Source organism: Atractosteus spatula, chromosome 23, assembly GCF_055471065.1.
Source record: "Atractosteus spatula isolate fAtrSpa1 chromosome 23, fAtrSpa1.hap1, whole genome shotgun sequence".
Classification (NCBI taxonomy): Eukaryota; Metazoa; Chordata; class Actinopteri; order Semionotiformes; family Lepisosteidae; genus Atractosteus; species Atractosteus spatula.
The window spans coordinates 4,515,893-4,540,614 of record NC_142728.1 but is presented as its reverse complement, the minus strand read 5'-3'; the positions used below and the strand labels follow the sequence as shown (position 1 = coordinate 4,540,614).

The 24,722-nt window shown below is 38.6% G+C and overlaps 1 protein-coding gene across 1 annotated transcript in view; it reads right to left on the bottom strand.

The window, feature by feature from the left end:
* The window catches only part of LOC148816084 (pappalysin-1-like), a 208,895-nt gene that overhangs the window by 179,531 nt on the left and 4,642 nt on the right, over nt 1-24,722 (bottom strand). Inside the window, exon 2 of the mRNA XM_088940554.1 lies at nt 10,463-11,531. Within this exon, the coding sequence (XP_088796680.1) occupies nt 10,463-11,531 (1,069 nt within the window). The remainder of the gene's footprint in view (nt 1-10,462; nt 11,532-24,722) is intronic.

Genomic DNA, 24,722 nt, shown 5'->3' with positions numbered 1-24,722 from the left:
TCTGAACTTTGGTTAGTTTTAGTTTTGTATCAGAGTCATTGGTGATTAAATCAATTTAAATTAAAAGCTTTTTATTAACTACAAATCTTTCTGAATTTATCTCTAAAAGACGGGAAAGCACAGCATGAAACTGACTATTTTCTGCTTGAGGGACAAAGTTTGAAAACAATTGACAAAGTAAGGTGGTGATAAGTTGCAGTTAACAAATGCAAGTAAACCATTCACATACTGTTGCAAGGTCATAATTCCCTTTTCTCACAGTAACTACATAAAAGAGTTGCAAGAGTTTGGGAGAAAGTACATTTTGGTAGGTAGGTTTCTTTGGCTTGACCTTAAGACCTTTTCTTGTTATCATGTGATATTTTTAAAGCATGAGCATGTGGAGCCACAGGTAGCAGGTGTTTTTACAAGGCTGTCATACTGTTGAAAGAGAGGTGCTAAAAGCAGGTTTGTACTGAAATCCTCCATTAGGTAAATCCATTAACATCGTCAAGTTTACGAGGTCAGAGTCTTAGAAGCAGGCTATGGGCTGTAAAGTACCCAACTGAAGAGCCCTTTATGAAAACACTAGTAAGGAAAGAGGAAGCACTTGTATGGGATTTTGTGCAGAAGATATATTGACATGTCCTGGTGGAATAAAAATACAGGAAAAGAAGATTAAATGTACAGCATGGAACATAGAAAATAAATATATATATATATTGCAATAGACTTATTGCAAGCTTTGGAGTCTTATGAACAGAATCTTACCACATTTGGAAAGTTATTTGTTTATAGCAACAGAAAAATTCAAGAGTCCCATTTTTGGATTTTTTTTTTCACTCTAGGGGACCAGTTGTAAGCCAGTAGTTACCGCAGATTCATAATCAACATCAGTTTTTGATGATGCGGTATTTGAAACTGAAAGTCTTTCATCTGTAACTTTCAATAATAAAATAAATTCCAATATATTCCTTAACCAGAACAATGAACTCATGAAATCAGTCTCCTGGTATTCAGACAGGAATTATTAACAATGCATACACAGACTACATTGTATCCATGTCACTTATACAGAAATCGAACTTTATCGAATGGTTTGAGATCAAAATTGCATCAGGTGTTTTTAGTTATAGGAATACTGAACATTTTTATACCTGAATACAATAAAGTTATAGGAATACTAAACATTTTATACCTGAATACAATAAATCCTGACATTCCTTGAATAAGAATAAAAACATATATTGTGTTATATTCAAACCAAGACAACTCATTTAATTCCAAATGTTTCAGGAGAGTTGCCTTTTTACAAAGATGCTCGCAGCAAAAACCTAATGGAGAAAACAGCAAAGCATTCAAACTAAAGCAGGGCCAAGAGAATGTGTGCAAAACAAACGTGCATGTACACAAGTTCCTAGCATTAAATCCAAACCACTGATAGAGATAAGAGACTATTTGAATATAACCAAAGCTCCAAGCCTGACAGATACTTTAGCTTGCTAAGTGGTAACAGGCTCTGGGCTAACAAAATAAACTCCGCTTTCTTATAAAGTCATTGTTCTCAATGCTGTAGCTTTTTGTTTGTGCAGGATTCCGCAATCAACAAGGAATGTAGAATAATGTTTGTTATGCAGCCTCCGGCAATGCACTCCAGACGTACCATAATCAAATGCAAGTAATCATACAGCTGGAGAGCTGATCTTCAGAAGTGACACATATATTGGTTTGCTCAGTCATTCATTCACACACTCACATAAACCCATTCCTCATCTGTCAGGTTTGAAGTTTAAATATATAGCCTCACACCAGTGCCAATAATTAATTTCCAAATGTAATCTACCATGCCAGGTCTGCAATTAGAAATAGCCTGGAGCTGAAACTCAGAATGACAGACAGCAGTAACAATGGCTCCCAAATGACAACTGTGAATACTTGTAATCAGTGTTAAGTAGATGGGAGAGGAAGACATTTATGACTTTCTCTTGCCAGACTGAGAGCAATCAGAGGCCGAAGTCATGACCTTTTGGAAACTGCCCGTTTTTGTAGGTGCCGTATTACGTAGTTGGCTGTCTATACCTTGCTTGTTAATCCTGTGGGATGCTTAAAAAAACTTGGACCCATTTGGATCAATACACTTACTGTAGGAAAGTGAAAGTTGCCATTTGCCTTAATTACTCCCCTGCCTTGGCACAGTGTTTCAGTGGTTAGACCCTATTCAATTCAATTCCAAAATGTAGAATTGGGGTGCTACTGTACCTGCATGGAGTTTGTATGCGTTTCTCGTGTATATCTGCTTTTCCTCCAAATGTTCCAGTTTCCCCACACAGTCCAGAAACATACTGGTAGGTTAATTGGCTTCTCGGAAAATCTGCTCTGGTGTGAGTGCATCCGTGCACATTTGTGTCTGTGTTTGTCTGCCCTGCGATGGACTGGCATCCCATCCAGGATGTACCTTGCCTTACTCCTGTGCTTGCTGGAATAGGCTCTGGCTCACTCCCCCATGACCCCAAATCATGAAATGTAATTGCCTGGGTTTCAGTTTACTTGGGTCACGTGTAAAATGGTGTTTTTGGTTGCAGTGTGACCCCAAAAAGCATCCTAACACTAAATCGTCTGTATTATTTTTTCTACCACAGACCCTAGACCAAATGTCAGAAAGTGTCCCAGCAGGACTATAAGACATTCTCAGGTGCACATTGTCTACAGGCCTAACGATGACCGGTCTCCTTTTTGTGTGCTCTTCACTAAACCTGAAGTGTAGTAACTCTAAAAAGCAAGCTTAAATATTTCATTTTCAGTTGCTAGACTTTTTTAAGGGGAAATTTTTATGGATAGTCCTCCCCTGGGTGCCATTAATGTTAAAACCCAGAAGAATAATTACCTTGATTATAGTGTACTTACTCCATGACCAAACGTGGAATTCTTCCAATAATTTCAATCTGCATTATTATTATGATTATTGTATTTGAGCTAACTGCAGATACCATTACTGTACTGTAAAAGATTTATATCTGCTGCCAATAATAATTTAAGAACAGATTTCTTTTGCATCTACATTTACTAATCACACACATTTCAAATTTCACATTCGTGCAGAGAGGAAAATATTATTCTTCGAAATGCTAAGAACGACACAAGCAGCTATATGACATTTTAACAGAAATGCATACAAGTTGTCAGTAGAGAAATAAGTAGCAAATCACGATAACATATAAACCCATCATAAGAAAAGCTGTTACTGCTGTTCCTATCCTATTAGAAGGCTCACATTCCTCTATTGGTTTTCTGGTATCACATGGGTACATTCTTGCTACAGCCCTGCAGGGGGCACTATGTTGCTGCAGGATTTCCTGTGACAAAATTAACCATAGGCCATACAACAAGGGGGCTTTATAGGTAAACCTCGAAACAAGTACACTTTGCTTTGCTAAAGAAGAATTGTTTCCTCCTTGTTTTTGCTGAAACGGGAAACCTTTCATGAAGGTTCACCTGATTACACAAATCCATCGGAAGTAATTTCACAGTATTGTCAAAAAACAGCAACGTTAACATGCACAGAGAGAGTCTGGTCACCATGTTTCCAAATACATCTTAAGTATCATAAGAAAGTAAGACAATAGAAGCAATAACATATCCCAAAGCACCACCCAGAGAAGAATATCATCCAGCAATCTACTGTATTTCCTCGAATAGCTAGAGAATCTCTGCAAAATAATGAAGTCTCCTCTCATGCGCTTGTCAGTATCATTTTACATGAAGCACAGCATGTATTGGAGAACAAAACGCAGCAATTTAAAGATCTGTCTTTCATTTAATTATGGATATCCTCTCCTCCGGTCTCCCCTTAGCCTACCCTTCCAAAGTACCTGCAGTTATACACTGCTTACTTACATACAGGGCTGGAGGCTGCAAAGGCATATTTTACAGCTAGCAAACATCTCTGCAGTGATCATCATTACAGACCTTCAACAGCTAAGAGCTCAATGTCAGTTTAATTGAATGATCATAGTGTTGCTACATTATTCATATTTTTTTGTTTTTTAGACACAAACTACTTGAATACAATTACTTACTGTGGCTGTAGAAGATGTCAAGACTTGCACTGTGGGTAAGTATAAACAGATGTCCAATGCTGGAAAGGACCAGTTTCTTTGCAAAGCTATCAGTGATGTAATACAGAAATTAGTAGTTCACAATTTGCTAACCTTCCGCTTGACCTCAAATCCACTCACATTTTGTGGATGAGACCACAATCCCAGTCAGGGCAGGTGCAGTCCATTCCTGCTGTACAATCTCAACACAGTCCCAGCAAGGAGGTTAACTGAATGCTACTGCATGGGTCAGTCAAGGACAGACCACACACGCTCATAAAGATTTCCATACAATACATGGCCATGTGATGTGTTGACCCTCTAGCTTCTACAAACGCATCTTTCATAAAAACATTTTCTCTTTTTTTGTATTGAACTTGTGTTGCAGAAAATGTGCCAATCCAGTGTTCAAATTGTACTGAACAGAGTATCACGATTCTGCCAGGCCTGGATAAGAGGATATAAACTCTACTGAGCTTGTTTATGCTATCCTCTGTTACTTAATTCTAAACTACAACTGTTAACCTTCATTCTGTGGGTTCCACTTGCAAAACACAGGAATAGGCAACACCTTAGAACATGAGACTACAGCCACTTTAAGATATAGGGAAGTGGCTTCATTTCAGATCATCAACAGCCTGAGGGTATGTAGAAGAAATACAGTACATTTGCCCAGTTAAAACCTAATTGGTACAATTTAACTATTATCACAGATAAAGAGAGGTGTTCCAATAAAGACAGAAAGCTTGTTAGATTCTAGCAGACACCAAGGGCAAAGGCTGGAAATGTCTAATGTAGGGCATACTAAGTCAACACATGTATCACTGTGACGAGTAACCATAAAGCCAGACTTGACTGACATTCTAATAGGAGACCAGAAAAAAGTCTGTGGTGAAGAGAAATGTAAAACATCACTTGTAAGGACATTTTGACCAAAGTAACAGCATAAAAAGAAAATTCACCTCAAATCAAATCTCAATAGTTTTTTTTTTATTTTCCAACAGAACCTTGGTGAGTCTCCTTACTTCTATGCATGTGTATTATCATTGCAATATTATCATCACTGAGTTCTGGTGCTTTTGAACAATGTTAGAATAATGATCTTTTATGACCTATTATAGGTTCCCTTTTTAACATGGAATTGAGAATTCCTGAAAGAAGTGTTAAGCAGTTTTCTTTGAGGACCTGGATATACACGATCTATGTGTCTAGCTGGACTTTTCATGTTGCGTCATGAGAGGGAATTGTAAACACACAGAAAACTGACAGGAACTGATTTAATCTAAATACTGAAAAACAAACTGTGATTGGTAACAAAAGATGATTGAAAAGGTGTACATAGCATTTGTGAACCAATTAATTGTATCTTTTTATTTATTCATTCGTTTGAATAGATCTCTTCTGGCTGTTGTTATTAACCTACACTAGGTATGTTTGTTCATTTTCTTAGATGTTATTATGGGCAATACAGTACATCTAAACCTACTGTAGTGAAAGTTGGGTCACTAGAGCACACAAAAAAATTCTACACTCAAACTTTGAGTGTGTGATACATTGTTCCTGGATAAACACTTGCCCATCCCCCAGACTGGAATCCTGTTTAATCAAGTTTAGTGTCTTCTCATTTTACGGTCATTGGTAAATAGTAAAGATAAAAAAAACAGTCCTTCCCTACATTTTTGCAGAGAGGATTCCTTCATTTCCAGCTGCTTGCTCCATGTTTGCCAATGATACAAGACATTCTTTTTCAATTTCTAAAGAGATGAGTATGCAGAAAAGGCACAGGACAGAAGCAGAAAAGTGCATGGCACATTTTACTCCCCCAAAATATTTTTTGGATAGCTCCCTTTGTCAAAGCACTTTATAATGTGCTCACACTAAGCCATCACATTGCAAACCCTGTGCTGAACTTTAATTGCCTTCCTCAGCTGTCTGGGGGCTCCAGGTTTCCATTCTCACTCACTTTCTATCAATCCACTTTTATAAGCACGAAATAAATCTAAAAAAGGAAAAAATATTTAAGAAATTTGCAGGGAAAGATCTCTCTTTTTCCCCCCTTCCAGCTACCAAGAGAGTAGTTTGTTTCTGCTTTGGCGCTGTGGGTTTTGAACACGCTTGTACGATTGCCAGAGTGAAGCCTTCATCCAAAGGATGCAATCCAAAGGCATCAAACAAGAAATCACACAGGCTCAGAGGTGGAACTCAACTCTCGGTCAGTGCCAGATAACTGGATCTATTATAGGCTTAAAATCAAGAAGTATAGACTTGCTTAGCTTGTAAAACAGGGTTTTACAGACAATATAGTCCTTAATCTTCACAAATAGCACTAAATAAAGTGCATTTTGAAATATCATCAGTAAAAAATAATACCACACCTTTTACAATTCTATGTTAATGTTCTGATATCCAGATTCTAAACTGTTTTTCTTCTTTTGCACTTGAGTAAATCTAAACTGAACTTTTTAGACAGAGTCAGAAAGTGGAATTCAACTTTTAAATATAGAAAAGAGTAATTTAACATATTTATAGAAATACTAAATCGATTTTAAAATACTGGCTGATATTTGTTACATCATTCAAAGGACATTAGGATGCTTTTATCTTGAATTATGAATGACTACACTAGGGCCAAAATAAGACATTTTAAGTTTTTTTAAGTAGCAGAATGGATATTGATAAAAAAATCTGAAGCCATTTATCAGTCTTTAAGGAAGGCAAACTGAAATGTGATTCTTCTAGCTTTCTGCTCAGTTGTAACCATGCAATTCTTGGTTCCATTCCTATAAAGTTTAATGTTCTGTCAGAAATTATTTGACAAAACTAACATGTTGAAAAGAGGTATAGAAAACTGGTCCATATTCCATAGGAAATTATCATTCTTAAGAGTCTCATAGTCTTAATGTTTTCAAAACAGCCACCATACTAGAGCATCATGCACAGGATATTGTGTTAAGAAATGTTTTTGTGGAGAAAAAAGGTTTGGAGCTTCTGAGTGTTAGATGATTTTTCAATGATCAGTATGTCATACTGTCAAACAAAATCAACAACAGAATAAACAATAACTAAATGAACCAACAGGAAAGTCTATTTAAAATAATATTCAAAGATACAATTTACTTATTTTCACCATCATCAGAAAAATAGCTTTAATATATTTTTTTTATTATTATACATAATTTATTTATAGTAATATTTAATGGGTTGGAAGGTGATTTAAACAATTAGGCTCAATGACACAGGCTTAGAAAAAAGTGGACAGCACCATTGTGACTTATGAAACAGTGCTCTGAGCACTTTGCAAGATTTCATTGGTACTGTATATTGGTTAAAACGAAATACTAACTCTCCTATTAGTATCAGTCACCCATCTTTATTAGTGGGATGAAGGGTTTCTGTCCATCTTCAACATATCAGAATTCTTATTTCTGAATACCACTGACTCACTCCATGATATTGTATTCCCAATCATAATAAGGAAAAGAAAAACGCTGTTCTTCATGTCTGAAACATGGTGGCAGAGGAATAGCAATAGCTGATTTCTCACACTTCTATGAAAAGAGTCTCCAACCAACCTGAAAGTGTTTCAGATTTTGATAGAATTTCAAACCACAGGAACAAATACAGAACATACTGTATGGGGAGGTGATATTTTATTTGCAAGACAAGCTCTTGAAGAAAAAGGTTCTAGAATTCTCAGTGGGAGAGCCAAGATTTACATCCCAAAGAAAACTGCAACAGTCATTTCTTGTGAAAGTACCGCTTGCAATCAAAGCCTGAAGACATATGGGTGTTGACAGAAATTATTCTATTTTTTTTACACGGTTTATCAGGTTGTATTCCATAACATAGTTTAATGGGGGTTTTTGCAGAATACCATATAATCCTGGTTTCCCTTTTCCTTTTTTCAGGCATGAGGTGTTTTAACATTCGGGGTGATGCACAAAGATGAAGAAAAAAAGTTACAGAAAAAACAAACCTTTCTATTTATTGGAGATCTAAGAAGGGTGTCTGACATTTCACATATACACTCTGGCCCCCCTGAGATTGGAGCAGGCCCCACGTCTTACGATTTTCTTCCAAAATTCCTTGTTGGTTTTATAAAATGAATGAACGTGGAAGATCATCTCTGAAAAGCAGATTAGAGACCTTCTCACATGAAAAATACACCATGTTTTTTCTTCCCCCCATGGACACTGATGTATAGACATTCCAGAGAAATCCGTAGATTTGTAACAGACAAAACCAAAATCAAAAGACTACAATAAACTAAAGAAAATTCAGATTGTAAGTGTTCTGCCTTCACGCCTAGAGTAAAGAAAGAAGGTCATTTCCATATCTAAGTCACAGCGGCTCATCAGGCCAGAGCTTATCCTGGTTTTCTGGCCGGTCAAGTAGATGACAGAGATGATATCCAGCAAAAACACTGGATGGAATGCCAGTCCATTGCAGGAATTACCCTAAGCAATACTGGTTCCCATTTATACAGTAGGGTGGACTGGAGCAACTGAGGTGAAGAATCTTATTCAGTGTACAGTAGAACAGCAAATCTGCAGCAGAGACTTAAATCCACATTCTTCCAGTTAGACCAGAGACCTACCCACTGTTCCACGCTTCCCTCATACAGTACCTTGACAGTACTTTGTATAAATTCAACACAAACTTTGTAATTTGTAGGGTTACCACTATCAGCACACATTTGGTCTGCTTGACTCTGCCTTACAGGCCTTAATATATCCAACACTTATATAGTCTACCAGCATCTATTGAACCTAAAAAACACCTTACATACACCAACCCCTTACAAACCACATTCCATTCAATTACAATTATACAATTAAAGTCGAGCAATTGTCATTGTCAGCCTTTAATGGTGCCCCTGGTACAGAGGGCCATCCACCACATTCTGAAATTAGTGCATACTCTTTAGGAAATCCCTGTTGGGTAATTCTCTGTAATTCACTTAATCTGCTCTGCCTAGTTTCAGGGCTTTTAAACTTGTAAATATAAGTATAATCAATTGTTTCAGCTCTACTGTTATAATAGTTATTTCTAGTTTCTCATTTCGCTACACCAATGCCATATTCCACATGCAAAAAGTCTGGGTCTGGTTTGTAACCAGACAAATACAGACATCAACAAAAGTCAACACAATCAATACAAATAACACATTTAATGCTGTGATGACTTTGTTATGTTGATTTTGCATTCATATTGTAAGAACCTCTTCGTTGCCCAAAGACAGGGCTAGTTCTTCCCCCTTACTCACCCTTCTACAGTTGAACTAGTAATAGATGGGATCATTTTGTCAATGTCATCTTTTGATGAGTAAGTTAGAATGACTTAGGAGATCAGTAATTGTGAAGAAAAAGAGCTTTTGAGCCATTTGCCAATTATATCCAGCACTTCCCAAGCAGCAATGCATGACTAGGTTCGAATAAGCCCATAAATCCATGGCTTGATACACAGCAGCACGCTCTGCACATTGCCTGGCATCTGCAAGCCTGGAATGCTGTCCTCTAAATATTCTTGTGAATAAGACACTGCAGAGCATGCAAAGTGTGAAATGGCAAATGCTTTGACAAGGCATTGTTTGGGCTAAAGCAAGTCCCTTCCTCAATGTCACTAAATTGATTAGCAATTGGTCATTCCAAATAGAATTGTATTTGGAACTAAACAACTAGCAGTTCCAAATAAGAAGAGTTGAATGTTTTTAACTTCATTTATCTGAGGCTGGAGCTGTATACAGTGTAATTAAAAATGTTAGAAAAGCAGCAAAGAAATAAAGACGTAATCGGCATTCAGACTTGCCCGCCATTAGAAATATAATCAGTCAAAAAGTGCATTTACGCCTTTGATTAATCCTGATTTACAATGCAGAGACTCAACTTGGATTAACTAATCGCAGTGTAGCTCATGCAACTACTGGCAAATGTAAACAAAGCACCTCAAACTTGATTAGATAAAACATTTTACCAACAAAACAATTTGCTCCTCAAACTTCCTTTTTATGCCATCGTGGCTCAAGACCATAATTTCGCATGCACACTCATAAATACAACATCCTTTCATCTAACTGAAGTGCCTAAGGTGTTCCATATGACACAAATCAAAATACTGTTACCACCTCAGTATTTGGTCAAAAGAAAGCTTATTTTTTGCATTGTATTCTGCTATATCAAATAATAGCAAAAGACCATAATTCAGGGCTAAACCTTATGATATCTGAGTATTTAAGAACACACACATTTGAAATTGTTTATATTCATGCCTCAATATCATTTCAAGCAAACCAGATTCCTCAAAAAACACAAAAATAAATTAAAGGACAAGCTCAGTTAGGGCTCTTTTGACACTAAAGGACATATGTAACCAAATCTTTGACAATTTACCTGAGTGGTGATGTAGGATCAAAGCATGTCTTGGTGACGTCCGTGATGTTGGGGTTGCAGCAATCTCCATTGTCGTAGTTATGATTATCCACGTTGCACTCTGGATTGCAAACCCCATTTCCCTGCCTATGCTCTGGACAATGGGTCTTCTGTTTCTTGCAATCACCAGCATCAAGCCCAGTCAGGGTATGGTCGCATTCTGGGTCACATTCCTCATCGCCGACTTTGCTAATGTCGCAGTTGGCCAAAATGAGGCGATGCCTCAGGGAGGAGTTCCTGACATTGAGGACAGAGAGCTCCCAGCTGATATTGTACACGTTGAAGGCGTCATTCAGGCGCTGGTGCTGCAGACGGATCTGCTCTTCACTGACAGTGGGCTTTCGGTGTTCATCATCATAGACGTTCACCACACGGTAACGGACTACCTTCCTCTTCCGGAAGGTCCAGTATTTGTTGTAGCTGGTGATGACATCCACATTGTCACAGACGGTCTGGCCACAGACAGGGGGCTCGAGGACAGTGTCCAGCATTCCTCCGCTGACTCGGCTCACTTCTGCCTGTGGGAAAGAGCCATCCTTGACAGTCAGCCACTTCCTCGATGCGTTCTCAAAGTTTTCGTGAATAACCAGGTGTGACAGGTCATCCAGTTGCTCTCGGCTATGACTCTTCATGTCATGCATAATCTCCTGCTGGGTGCGAGCACTCTTCCACAAGATGAAGTGCTCCACGTAGCCCCGATAGTTATGGTTTAAGGCATTGCCGCCGATCATGAGCACTTTGCACTTCTTTGTCAGGGGGCTGAAGATTTCCCCAGACTGCTCACGACTCACAGCCACTTGGGCCCCATTGACAAAGAGCTTCATGTGCAGGCCATTGAAAGTCACTGCGACGTGAGTCCACTGGTTTGGCATGTATCTCTGATTAGAGGTTATGGAAGTCACCTTGTGGGCTCGATCTGTCTTCATAGAAAAGAAGAAACGTGGATCTCTGTTCCCCTGCTCTCTGATGGCTTTTATTCCAAGGAGCCATCCTCGGTCACTGGAGGCATAGAAGCATTTGTCGTATAGACCTGCATCCAAAATAAAACAGCCGTTAGTGAACAATACAGGAAAATAGCATTTTTGTCGATTTTGTAACCTTAACTGCTATCAAGCAAGTCTAGTCCCTTAATAATTTCTCGGCACTGGGCTTCACTTCATCCAGCGTTCATGATTGTATCTGAAACTGCTATTCCCCTGTAATGATCAATTCAGCAGTTATTATCCTTGCTGGCTGAGAGAACTATGTTGGAAAAGCTCATGGGGAGGGTAATTGAGCTGAGCATTTAAGTCTCCGATTTTCTTTTCTTGTGTTTGTGCTTCATTTAAAGATTATAGTAACTCACTTTCTGGCCAGATATGACCTGCTTATTTTCCATTTTTTTTACTAAAGCAGCTGTGTTAATATCATTCATATTTTCAAAACAATAAAGTCTGAAAATGCTTCTATGAGATTGCAGTGACACCCTTGCAAGGATTTGATTCTTAGTTTGTTTTTTTTTCCTGTCTTTAGGAAGATCTTTTGGATGATGTGGTGAGGATTTTTGCAATAGTATCACCACAGTACTGGACCACTCTATCACGTTTGCCTATCATTAAGTTCTGGATGTTAAACTCAGACTTTAAAAAGAAGAAACATGTTGTGCAGAACAAACTTTTTTTTTTAATTAACTGTTCTAGAAATATTAGGCATTCTTTATATATAGCAGGTAAATACAATAATTGCCCACACAAATCATGTTTTTTCTGATAATATGATGCCGCATACTATAAGTTTTGCTGTAGTACACAGTGTCTGATTGTAACAGCTACACATAATGTGTGACGTTCTTTAACAATGGATTGATTTTACCCATAAACCTTCTCACTAACTGATGGGTTCAGCATCAAACATAATCAAAGAATAACAACAAAAGACAAATGAATTTGAGTAACTATAAAAATCACATCATAACTTTAGCAATAGTTCACGCAATGTCTTTTAATGGAGACAACAAAACCCTTTTTATTACATATAATCTAAAATGTTTAAATTATGTTTTTTAGGCTTTCATTAATATATGTTGCATATACAATATTTGTATTATATGTGCACCTCTGTTTCTCCAAAATATACCAAAAATATCTCCCCCAGAAGTAGAGTATTATACAGTACGTACTTCATAGTTATATTGTGACAAGTCATTCACCTTATATTTATTTCACGGTGCATTGAACTCTAAATAGATGCTTAACAACATCATCAAAGCTGTTGGACCTTTTAGGGAGGATTCTGACATAAATGTAATCAGTTATAATAACACAGATTGTAGCTTCACACAAAGACTTTCCAGCCGAAAAAATAATTTAAAAGTACATAAAGTGTACAACCAATAACAGCAGGCACTTCATTTCATGTGTGGATGAAAAGCCATCAGGATGGAAACATTTTTAATCTCATGCAAACAAAATGGTCAAAACTGCCCTTGACGTAGTTATGTAAATGTGAGGCCTCTTCTTCAGCACATTCACTAACAGGGATCTTCTCTCTGCCTTCAGAGAGCTACAGTGAGGCATCTGCTAACAATCAACCTCTAACAGTGTGGTCTTGTACCAACAGACCAAAGGTTACATGAACATTCAGCCTATTTTCTTGAAATGCACCTCACCAGTGGGGAACTTAAAAATCAGAAATGGTACTTTTCTGCAAAACGTATTTTGCTAGGGGCTCCGAAATCCCCTTTTCCTGTTTCGCTTGGAAAGCATATGTTAAGATCAGGAAGGTAATGTGTTTTTACTTCTGAAGGGATCTTTCTGGGTAATAACTGGACACAGAGAAAGAGTGAGAACATTCTACATTCTACTGCCCTCAGCATGACCAAGGAAACAAAATAAAACATCCAAGAGCTGAACCACACACTCTTATATAATACACAAATGTGTACAGTAAACACTTAAAAAAAACGAGTGCTGCACTGTGTTATCTTTAAAAGCATTGAGCAGCTTTCAGAGGCCGTGCGGACTGAGTGGCTGGCCTGCAGTGGGCTGAACTCCATCAGCCTATGGAGAAGCATGCAAATAGAGAATGCATTCAGAGGTTTCCATGAAGTGAGATAGTAGAGTGATTTATAGCTGGTAAAGGGCAGGTGTCCAGGGGGGAAAGGGGTGTGTAGTTACAGTTGGTCTTGTCAAAGTATAAACACAGGCTACTACTCCTTTCTGAAGTGCTGTGTTTGCACCCAAAATGATGTGAACAATCAGACTTGCTCAATAGTGACAGAACTGCCCCCAATTTAAATTGAGCCTGTTTTTGAATTATATTTTACCACTTATGCTCTTGCCAGCATTTTTCATTGCTCTTTTTATACATTGCTTTCTATCACTCATAAAATGCACAAATCATGAACTTGATGATTATGAGCCTGTGTCATGTTATTAGCCGACTGTGACTGGGATTCCCCAACTCACGGCATATAACTGGCTGAGCGTTACTGAGCGTAGGGGGGGAGAAGTGTACAAAGGGCTCTCTTGGCTATCAATGACACGGCAACCCCTGCAGTTTCCTAGGCTTTGTTACCCTTCAGTGCTCCTTAATATGCTTCTCTTTCAATGCTGACCTCTGGCATGGAGCTGCAATGCCTGTTAAGTGTAAACGTATGAGTGGCTTAAAGGTGAGCTGGTTAAAGACATCTGCCTATACTTTCTCATCTACCCCTGTGTGAGGACGCAGGTTTCATAGCTGCTAGCTGAGATGGGAAAAACACAGTTGGCTCTTCTCAATCAGATGACTACAGCAAAACTTATCGGCAATTCTAAAACAACGAAAACGTTTAAAGTAAACAGATACGAAACAGTTTTAAAGTTCTGTTTAGCACTTTAGAAACTATTCTGCAACATTTTTTTTACCACTGCAATGCTGGTAACCATTTATGCAGCTGTGTGGTTTAGAACGGCTGCAATAGAGTCAAGCACGCTGCTCAAGCACAGAGCAGCAGTGTCAGCAGTGCGGACAAACAATGGTACAGCTGACAAGGGAGGGGTCAAGCCATCAATAAAATCTGCAATCAAAGAATCTACAACAACACACATTTCTTTCTGTTCTGTAGCCATCACTGTGAGAAACACCACATGCTATTCCTTCCAGTTCATGGCATTAATTCCAGCACCCTCCTGGAAGGTAATATTAAAACGCGCCTGCATCACAAAAACGTGCTTCTCTAACCCCCACATTCTATGGTGTGCACACAGCACAATCAGCTGTCCCAAGATGATCCATCAGGTACTTCTCCAGCTGACCTCAATGCACTGAGGAGACCAGTGCTCAGGAAATTGGGAATTGTCTTAGGTTAGACCCCAACTAAAGTCAGCAGCAGCAAAGCCTGGATTTAGACCAGTAAACTCTAGACTTGGGTTGGTTGTGTTAGAGCATCCCCGGTTCTCTATGTAGCGGTGACCCTGTGATTAGATGGGTGGCTGATGGGTGGCCCAGCACTGCTGATCAAAATGGCATTACCCATCAGTTCAATGCCAATTGACCCATTCCACGCACTCCTGTAGCAGTTTGCAGCACGTAAGGTTGTGACTAGAGAGATGATGAGCACGTTGGAGAAGCGCATGCACAGCCCTTACGCAGTTTGCCCACTTATAAGGACAATAGCAATATCCCAATTTGATTCACAACTGAATCATATCAAACACCTTGTTTTCCAGTTACATCAATTGTTTTACTCTTCACACAATCCATTCATCCATTTTCTATAACCAGTTAATCGGATACAGTCATTGTTGGCCAGATACAGTCACTGTTAGCCTTTTTGGCAAGCAAAGGGCAGAAGGCAGGATACACCCAGGCAGAACACACATGCAGGGGCAATTTAAAGACGGCAACTAACCTAGACAGCGTGCCTTTGCACTATGGGTACGTACATAGGTCCCCTTTTCAGGCCATAGAGGCCCATGGGGGAATGGGGGGCAAGGGCCACCATTTTACTTGACCATCCGACACTGGAGGTGGAGGTGATGTGGTCAGCATCACACTCCGGCCGGCCTATTACCCCCCAGAAGGATTAACCCCCAGTACTCATTTGGAAAGCAGGCTGAGTGGACATGGGAGCCATCTGGAAAGAATTAGAGCTCCATCGCTTGCCCCTACCTGGGATTGAACCCGGGACCTTCCAGTCAGGAGCTGGATGCCCTTGCCGTCTGAGCTACCATAGCTCCTTTACAATATGGGTGGAAACGTCAATATCTGGCAAATAACCATTAGGGCACAAGTATATATGCAAGCTCCATATAGAACCTGCCCAAGTCTGCTTCACATAACAATGTACATATAATTATATTATACTCCTGTATTATGATGCCCAGTGATCTACGTCAGCTGTAATTAACATAACACTACATAAAATCTCAATAAAATTATTACGATGCTTGCAATGGATACCACCGATGAAATGAAACTCATTCTAACACATCTCTTTCTAGAGAACTTTTTTATTCCCGCAAGACAAGTATTGCCGGGTTCCCATCAGCTGCAGTTCATTCCTGAAAACATGAAGCCAGAGTTGCAAACAGGGACTGTTTCCCTTCCATTATGGTTCCCTTTTGTTTGATGGAAAAACTTATTTGTTTGGCAAACAGTCTGCTCAAGTGGGAGGTACACTGAAATGCCTTACAACCCATTATGTAAACACCTGTCATCATTCTGCCCAGCTCAAGAAATGTAACACATTTAATCACCCTAGACTAAATAAGCCTCGAAGTGAAGAATGACAAAAATAGCTTAGGTGCTTTGCATAAACACTGTTAAGAATGATTACATTACTATTACAGTTAAAAAATAAGATTCCTTGCACCAGCATGCATTTATCCTGTACTAGACCCCTCTTCTTTACATGTTCTTGTCACAGATTTGACTCTGTGTCATTAGAAAAAAGCCTGTTTCTGAGTGGCCACAGCAGCAACATTTACACTGTCTACCCTGTCACATTCCTATGAATCTACGAATTCTGCAGTAAACCTCGTCTCACAAACAAGAACAACACATACAACATAGACAAGAACCTGATCTGGTAACAACCCAGATAGGGTGACTGATACATAACAAAATAGAGAAAATATGCAGAAAATAATGTCATTCAAAAACACCAATTATCATAAAGGAGCAAGCAAATGAAGTGTCTAAATGGAATAACATATTTTAAATGAGGAAATCAGCTAAGGGAAGTATATTTCAATAATATCTACCCTCCTTGATAATGTGAAGTGATATCTTCTGACACAGAGAGCCCAGTTATAACAATAAATAATAATAATACACTGTATTTTATATACAGTAGCACCTGTAAAACTAGCATCTCTAAGCACTTCAGAACTCAATTATAAAGGTAAGTTAAAAGTTGGTAAGGCTGGGTAAAGTCAGTACTGGGAGGGGAAACCTCAAAGAAAAACCAGGTTGCTATAAGTGGTGCTAGTGGACCAGTAGGAGGTGCTCATGGCATTTCTAACTGCTTTATCCAATACAGGGTCGCAGGGGAGCTGGAGGCTAATCTGGCAAGCAACAATGGGGATACGGCCAATTTTCCAGGTAGCCAATTAACCTACCAGTATGAGTATGGCCTCTGTGAAAGGAAACTGGAGCGCCCAGGCCAAACCCACACAAGCGTGAGAACTGGTACCAAAATATTAAATGTGTCCATGCAGACAGCTCCCCGGGAATTCAGCCCAGGGCTGCAGTGCTGCGAGGCAGCATTTCTATCACTGGGTCACCATGGTACCCACCCCCTAAACCACCAATTCAAAAAACAATGTCCCAGTCAGGACATTGCTATAACATCTGCCATCCTTCAGATTAGATGTTGAATTGAGGGCCTGCCTATTAGTCATTAAAAACCCAATGGAAATGTAGGTAATCATCTAGCGTCCTTGTTAAATTTCACTTTGGGCTCCAATAATCTGCCCTCTCTAAATTCCCTGCTTAATTCAATAAGTAAAGTAATTTTTCACCTGTCCTCCTGTGGCCTCTGGCACATAAATGCATCACCTGTGTGAGTGCTGCACTGTATAATTGGATGAAGTGGATTCCCTCCTATAAATGTTCTCATTGTGTATGAGAACTATCAGGTGTTCTGGTATACCCATGCTTCTTAATGTAGCCCAGAGTTCTTCATGATTTACGCAGTCAAAGGCCTTGCTGTAGTCAATGAAACGCATGTAGATATCCTTTTGATATTCTTTTGTCTTCTCAAGGATCCATCTCCCATCCGCAATGATATCTCTCATTCTTCACCCTTTTCTGAATCCTGCTTGCACTTCAGACAATTCTGGTTCCAAGTATGGTTGTATTCTCCCCTGTGCCTTGATCTTGAGTAGAATCTTGCTGGCGTGTGAGATCAAAGCGATGGTGTGATAATTTCCATAGTCGGATCACCTTTCTTCAGGATCGGTATGAACACGGCTCTTTTCCAGTCTGTCAGTGACGATGTTGTCTTCCAAATGTCCTGGCAGAGCCTTAAGTATTGAAAAGTGCTTTATAAATGTACAAATCCAAGGTATTGTACTGGATACCTTGGCAAATATAAAACGTCTTCCTTCTGCAGTAAGGATTATACAGTACCTAACGACAAACACACTTGCTAAAGTTTGAGCATATATGAAATTGGCTTATATACACTCATTTGTTTTTAGGTTTATTTCTTTAGGCTTCTCTTAGTAATAACATAACTGTCTCTATAATTGACTGCAAATAACACAATAAAAGCGAAAGCACTAAAAGCAAAGGATAGTTTATTTTGCCAGTGATCCTAAGTTGTCAGGCTAGTGTTACCAGTAGCTTCTCTCTTTTAAACAAGATGGGATTCCCCAGAAAATTGGCAAACAGCGCTAAGAGTGACCGCAAGTACACACAACATCAGCTGTGTGAGGAATCCTTTTTCACACAGACGTGAGAAGTGGGTTTATGATGGGGGAACCCTACGTTGACAATGCTAGAAGCAGAAAGGAAAACGCTTGAACTGTGCTATAAGCCCACTCTATTGCAAGGTTTGTGAAGGCAGAAAAGACCTGCACTTACTGTGGAAATCAGTGTGACATGGCACAACAGCGTAAAGAGGCTGCTTTTGAAAAGCAGAAAACCTATTTCAGCTTGCTGTAAAAGCACGAGTGAACTGTCCACATTACTGAAACAGTTTACTCAAGGTGGCCAAATCAGACTCACAGACACATAATTTGCAACTGAATTTTAGCACCGCTGAAAACATCTAAACATTGTTACAGAGAAAAAAACCTGTTTATTAACATGTGCTGAACAGAAATGAGTGGATTATTTTTTCCACATAAGGGATACATCTTCAGGAGTTGTGAAATCGCATGGCAGCATCAACAAAGTTAATTTAGTACTTGTACACAAACATCCTGCTGGTAAGAAAAAAATGTCTTTTTGGAAATGAAGCATTCAGAATCAACCTTTTTCAAAACACTTTGTGACAGTCTAGACTATGAATTTTGGCACATTATGTGATTTTAAAGTCATTTTATTTAATTGAGCCATATAGCTTCTAATACCCAAAACACATAGTAGCTGAGCTGAGATTAAAAGATAATCAATAAAGATAACCTTTTAAAGTCCTGTTTACTGATACAATACCAAATGTGCAAAGTAAAATAATTGTTGTTGGTGTGATTTTTAATAAGAACTGAGAATTTCTTCTATTGGAACATTTGTATATATCTGTCTCTATGCGTGGCTCATTTGAAAGTTGCAGATTGCTTATGTTAAAGACTGTTTTGTTTGGGACTATTCACTTGAAAATCACGCAGTCCGACACAGATATAGGGAAACAGCTTCAAACAACCCACTTGATGTGGTTCAGCTAACCTACTGATCAAATCCAGCAGTGCTCTTTCTTTGAAGTTATGAGAAACTCCCTAGAACTCACAGGTATGGGACTAGGAAGACACTTTGTATAAAATATATAGATGAAGCTTAAATTCCTTCCATGTTAACCACGACAGCTTCCAGCTTGTTCTAATGTAAAACATCTTGGAGTCATGCTTCCCGAAGACATGAACAGCTGAGTGCCAGAACTAACAGCAGCACATAGAAAGGAAATCTGCCTCTGTTTTTTTTTTGTTTTAAGGTCAAAGATCTTCAGGTTACTATAGCTTTTACAATACATCAGTATCAAATACATTCTCAGTTGTCAGTGTAACCAGAAAAAACACACACACACACACACACAGTGGATCTACTGGATCAACAGTGTGGAGAATTGAAATAAGAGTCTTTCCACATACAATATCTGAATTTAGGTCAGAAAGCAAATGCGTGAACACAAGCATCCAAATGGGAGACAACAGGCCAATCTGCCTTTTCATTTGAGACTTCTGCATTAGTTCAGTATCACTGGAAAGAAAAAAAAGTGTTCAAAGGGTCAAATATTTAAAAGAAGCATATAGGATGCTTTAATCTGCCAGGCAGAAGTAATCAAGGTTGACAGATTTAGGTTAAGTAAATTTTATTAGCTATGACAAGAGATTCCTTCAATGCAGCTATGCAAAATAATGTTGCTTTAGTGTAGAAATTAAAGCCAGTTCATCAGCTGGTCAAGCAGGCTGGTTTCCAGGAGGGAAAAGTTAAAAGGAGGGGAATTAAAAAGTAGTAAAAGATGGGGGTTTTTTTTGCACAATCACATACAAATATTCTTTCACTGCTGCCTTGCTCAGATGGGAAAAGCTCAGTATAAAAGCTCAAAGCCCTTCCTGAATTTTGGTCTCTTTCAAACAATGATTTTGCATCTTTCTGTTTCGTCTCAGGGTCATAAATTCATTCCCTTAGCGCTGTTCAAGGTCCTGAATTTCATCATAGCTAAACGTACGGATTCTGCCTCCAGTTCTTCTGTGAAATTATCTAGTGTATACCTGTTGGAATTGAATACACTTTGATACTACTAGAATATGTGCATCTTTCACCATGGCTTCTGTAACCTGAGAAATCCGAACTGTCGGCAGCTCAATGAAATTCTTTTGGCCACGTGTTTTCCAGGTGTTAAACAATTTACTGCTGGAAATGCTGGAATATTAGAACAAGCTGTCAGTTTAATACAAGTCGTTATGAACAGATAAACAAAAGAAGGAACAAATGAATAGAACTTGTATTCTCACAGTTTTCTCATTTTCATTTCTTAAGAGGTATTACAAAAGCATTACTGGTGTCTTGCATCACATTAATTTCTAGCCTTTGAGAGGTAGAAAAAGAAGGGGTGATGCACATTGAAAACATCAGGGACTGTTTTTTTCCCCATTTTATCAGAAAAGCAGTGCATTCTGAGACTGAGGAGAAAAATATATTGTAAGTTGAAAAGTTGATAAACTTAAACTTCCAATTTTTCAGCCCTTATTGCAAAAGTTCACACATTGGGCTGATGAAGTTATGAGCGCTCTTTGGGGTGAAATGGGATAGTTTACTTTGCACAGTTCTAACAGTACAATAAGGTGCATCGTACATTCGAGACCAGAGTTTGGGTGAGGATTCTGCAGAAATACAGCAGACTAACCAGATTCGAGAGAGATACTAGCAACTGCTCCTCGGCGATCTGCAGACCATACCAGGCTGCAGAAACCTTGCCAGTTTCGATAAAAACAAACTGTGTCATAAAGTCGCGCAAATTACAATTCGCAATATCCTCGAATGGGACCGCCAAGTGGTGAACAGCAAACCGATAAATATTATGCTAGATTAGGCCTGCAAAGAATACAGGAGTTCCCAACCTTTTTGTCTTCTTCATCCACAACAGGGATTAGGTTTCAGACCCACAGTGCAAAGTTGTAAAATCCCACTTTACCAGAGATGCTGTGCTGTCTGACAGCAAACCCATCATAAAAGTAAGATCTAGAGGGCAGAGTACAGTGGCAACATACAGCAATAATACAGTGGGACACATTTTCAGTGGGGTTACCGTCTAATTGTCACTTTCTCTTCATATCTATGACTCCGCCATCTAGCAACAACAGGATCATCCATACCTCGATATCTACAGGGACAGAGGCATAAAAGTAATTTGTTCATGGTGAAATCTTTAAGAGGTTTTCATATTTAAAAAGTAATCTAAAAAACTACAGATTTTTAATCAATATTAGAAAACTTTTTTTACACCTAAAATATAAAATCTATCCTATGGAAAATTTACTCAGTTTAGCTAGAATTTATTTTGAACAGCCATTTCAAAAAACATTCCTTATATAATTATAAAAATCAAATGTCAAATAAACGATTATAAATGTCAAAGCACAGTCAGGAAAAGGAACTCCTTCACTAGACATGAACCTATTCTTCTCTTTTTGTTTTTCATCTTACTCGCGCCTGGTTACTGATTACATTATCTCAGCACAATATGAACCAACACAATCTTATACAATTTAATTCACAAGCCCAGAGTGATAAAATACTTTTAGGACTGTATAAATGTCATAGATACAGTAGCCAGCATTCAGCAGCAAGTTAAAAAAAGGATATTTGAGGGAACAACAAGAGGTGTTCAATGAAATATATTTAAGTTAACACACAGAAGCAGTTTTGCAGATCTCAGTTAGCAATGGTTTTGGATTGGTTTATCTAAATCATGATTGGACAATTAAAATTTGAATATGTGAAACCACTGGCAAATAATATATGGACCTATAAAGAACTTTATCAAAGTATTGTGAGTTTGGTCTACTGTAAATAATACAGCAGTTTGCAGTTATCCCCAGTTCATCATCTTGTGGTCTATTAAGGAAAATGATTTCCAACCCTGGAGAGCTGAGAGCATAATTTGCAATTACTACTTTCACATTTAAACCCTGCCGCTGTTTTTTATTAGCTTTCTTGCTTAAAACAACAGTGAAGAAAAATGTCTGTGGAACAAACAAATGCCTCAGACAGAAAACTAGATACAGAGCTTGCAAATGAAAATATTGCAAAAAGGAGACCTGGGTACAGCGAGATTACATCTACCTTTCTGGCTTTTGCATTACAATCAGGTGTTGTAAGAGAAGTGGTTTCATCTGAAACAGAATTCACCGAGTCCTGGATTGATAACACACAAACAGGAAACAAGAGCTGGGTTTGGATCCTCAAGAGATGAGTTACTGTAGTTTTACAGTAACTCAGTAACTGATGGGCTGCTATAACCGTATTCCTCTTCTGTGCAAGAGGAACCGTAGGTTCAGAAGTTTGGTGTATGTGCTTGACCAAAGAACCAGTGCTGTGAACCTATGGGATTATGACTGAATGCCTCTAAATCAGATCTACCCCCCTAAAAGGGATGAACATGTGCAAGGTTAACATAAGAGGAATTACTACCAATAAATCTTAATAAATTCCATTGTTAAGTAGAACATTGTGTACAGGCTTATCCCTCCTCAGCACGGTAAAAGGCCTGAAAAAATGCTTAGTCAATTACAGGGAAACAGGGAAAGCTTATGTACAGAGGATCCTGGGGCTATAAGTGATTTTGGAGAGGGGGGAGGAATTCTGACTGCTAATAAAAACTGCGCAGGAGTGCAGGTGGATACTGTGTAGAAAACCTACGTGTTTCATAATGACTTGCAACCACATTCATTCTACAGGGAAGAAAGCAGAGACGTTACATTAGTTTGATAATGCTCTTCTACAAACAAAATGACAGTTTTTGTTTAGTCTTATGGACTAAATGGACTCAAATGAAAGAGGCTGTAAGAGCAGAAGCTTGTGGTGACAAACTAAAGTGCCATCAGGTGGTTGAAATAGATTGGATTAAATTGAACATTTAATCATTACATTGAATTAATTTGTCTTCATCCTCCAGTATTGTCTGAATGTTGCTGGTCTTAGCCTGGTTTGCGTCATATTCTGACAGTGATCACTGCAGGGTTGAACAGACCTGAACTGGAGAAGGTATCCTCAGCTTAAGGGGTAGCATTGATCCTCTCCTGTCAGACACCTGAGAACTACATCACTCCTCTGCCAATGTTATGTACAGTATCTTTTAAGCAATATGCAAACTGTCACATTGGTCTGGGAAGGGCGCACTTTGGATTAAAGTCTTCACATCACTCACTCCCAGATTTCCAGAGCAGGAGATTTAAAAAAGAACAAGAGAAACGAAACAGAAAATCTCATATTAATCAAAATGATTTTTCAACCTGTGCTTTTCTTTATGAACTACTGCATATCTCAGAAAAATGCGTTTTGTGTGACACAGTGTATGTTGTGTACAGTATGTCTCAGAGTAAAATATGACAGCAAAACAGATGGAAATACGCAGTGACTACTTACCTGTTTACTACCTTGCAGTGCAGAAAGTTATTTCCACATAACCAAGATGAGGTATGCCAGACAGTTTAGGCCCAGAAAACATGTTTTGCCTTGCAATGAAAGGATGTTGTCAAATGTTCCTTCTAGGTATGTTTTTTTATAGGCGTGTTTTATGTTCACTAGCATTTTAAAGCAGTAAGATTAAATGCCATTAGTAAAGGTGTTAACATTTATACTGTAATTACCTGTGTCAGTTAACTAAAGAGTGACCAGAATGCCTCTGTGGCTCCATTTCCAATGAGAGAGGCAGCTCACAGACTGACAGCTGTTTCCATTCACTTACGAACTCTGTGGCTTGTACTGAAATGTATCCAAGGAACAGGGGACAATACTTTTGTATTCTGAACTAAAACCACATGTGTAAGAGTCAACAGGACCTCACTTCACCATTGTCCATTTACATTTAATCACTTTTGCACAGTAATAATGCTCATAGAATATAATTGCATTGTTAGCCCTTTTTTATACACTAAAGGTCTAGGCCCAAGAGGCTGGGTATGTGGAAAAAAATAGAAGAAACCTTAGAAGTAGTATCTATACAGTATCTATGACATATGGAGTAACAATTAGGTGAAGTCATCGGGCCAAGCTCCATCAGAAGCTAATCCTCATCTTTTAGGCTTTGTTTTCATTTTTGCAAAAGGCAAAATATTATTTTCAGTTCAGTGTGACTTGGGGAGCCCTTCTCAACCCAATAACCTTTGACATTTTGAGGAATTCCACTAAAGTAATCCATATGTGTACAAGGATATTGCTTTATATTATGTGGTTTTGCTGTGTGCAACGGCTGCACAGTGCTTTCAGCTATAGACCGTGATGCTTTCAGGATGCTGCAGCCTCACCTTTGAGACTTACACTTCTGATAACATTTGAGAACAAAGACAGATCAGCGTTAAGATGCACTGATATG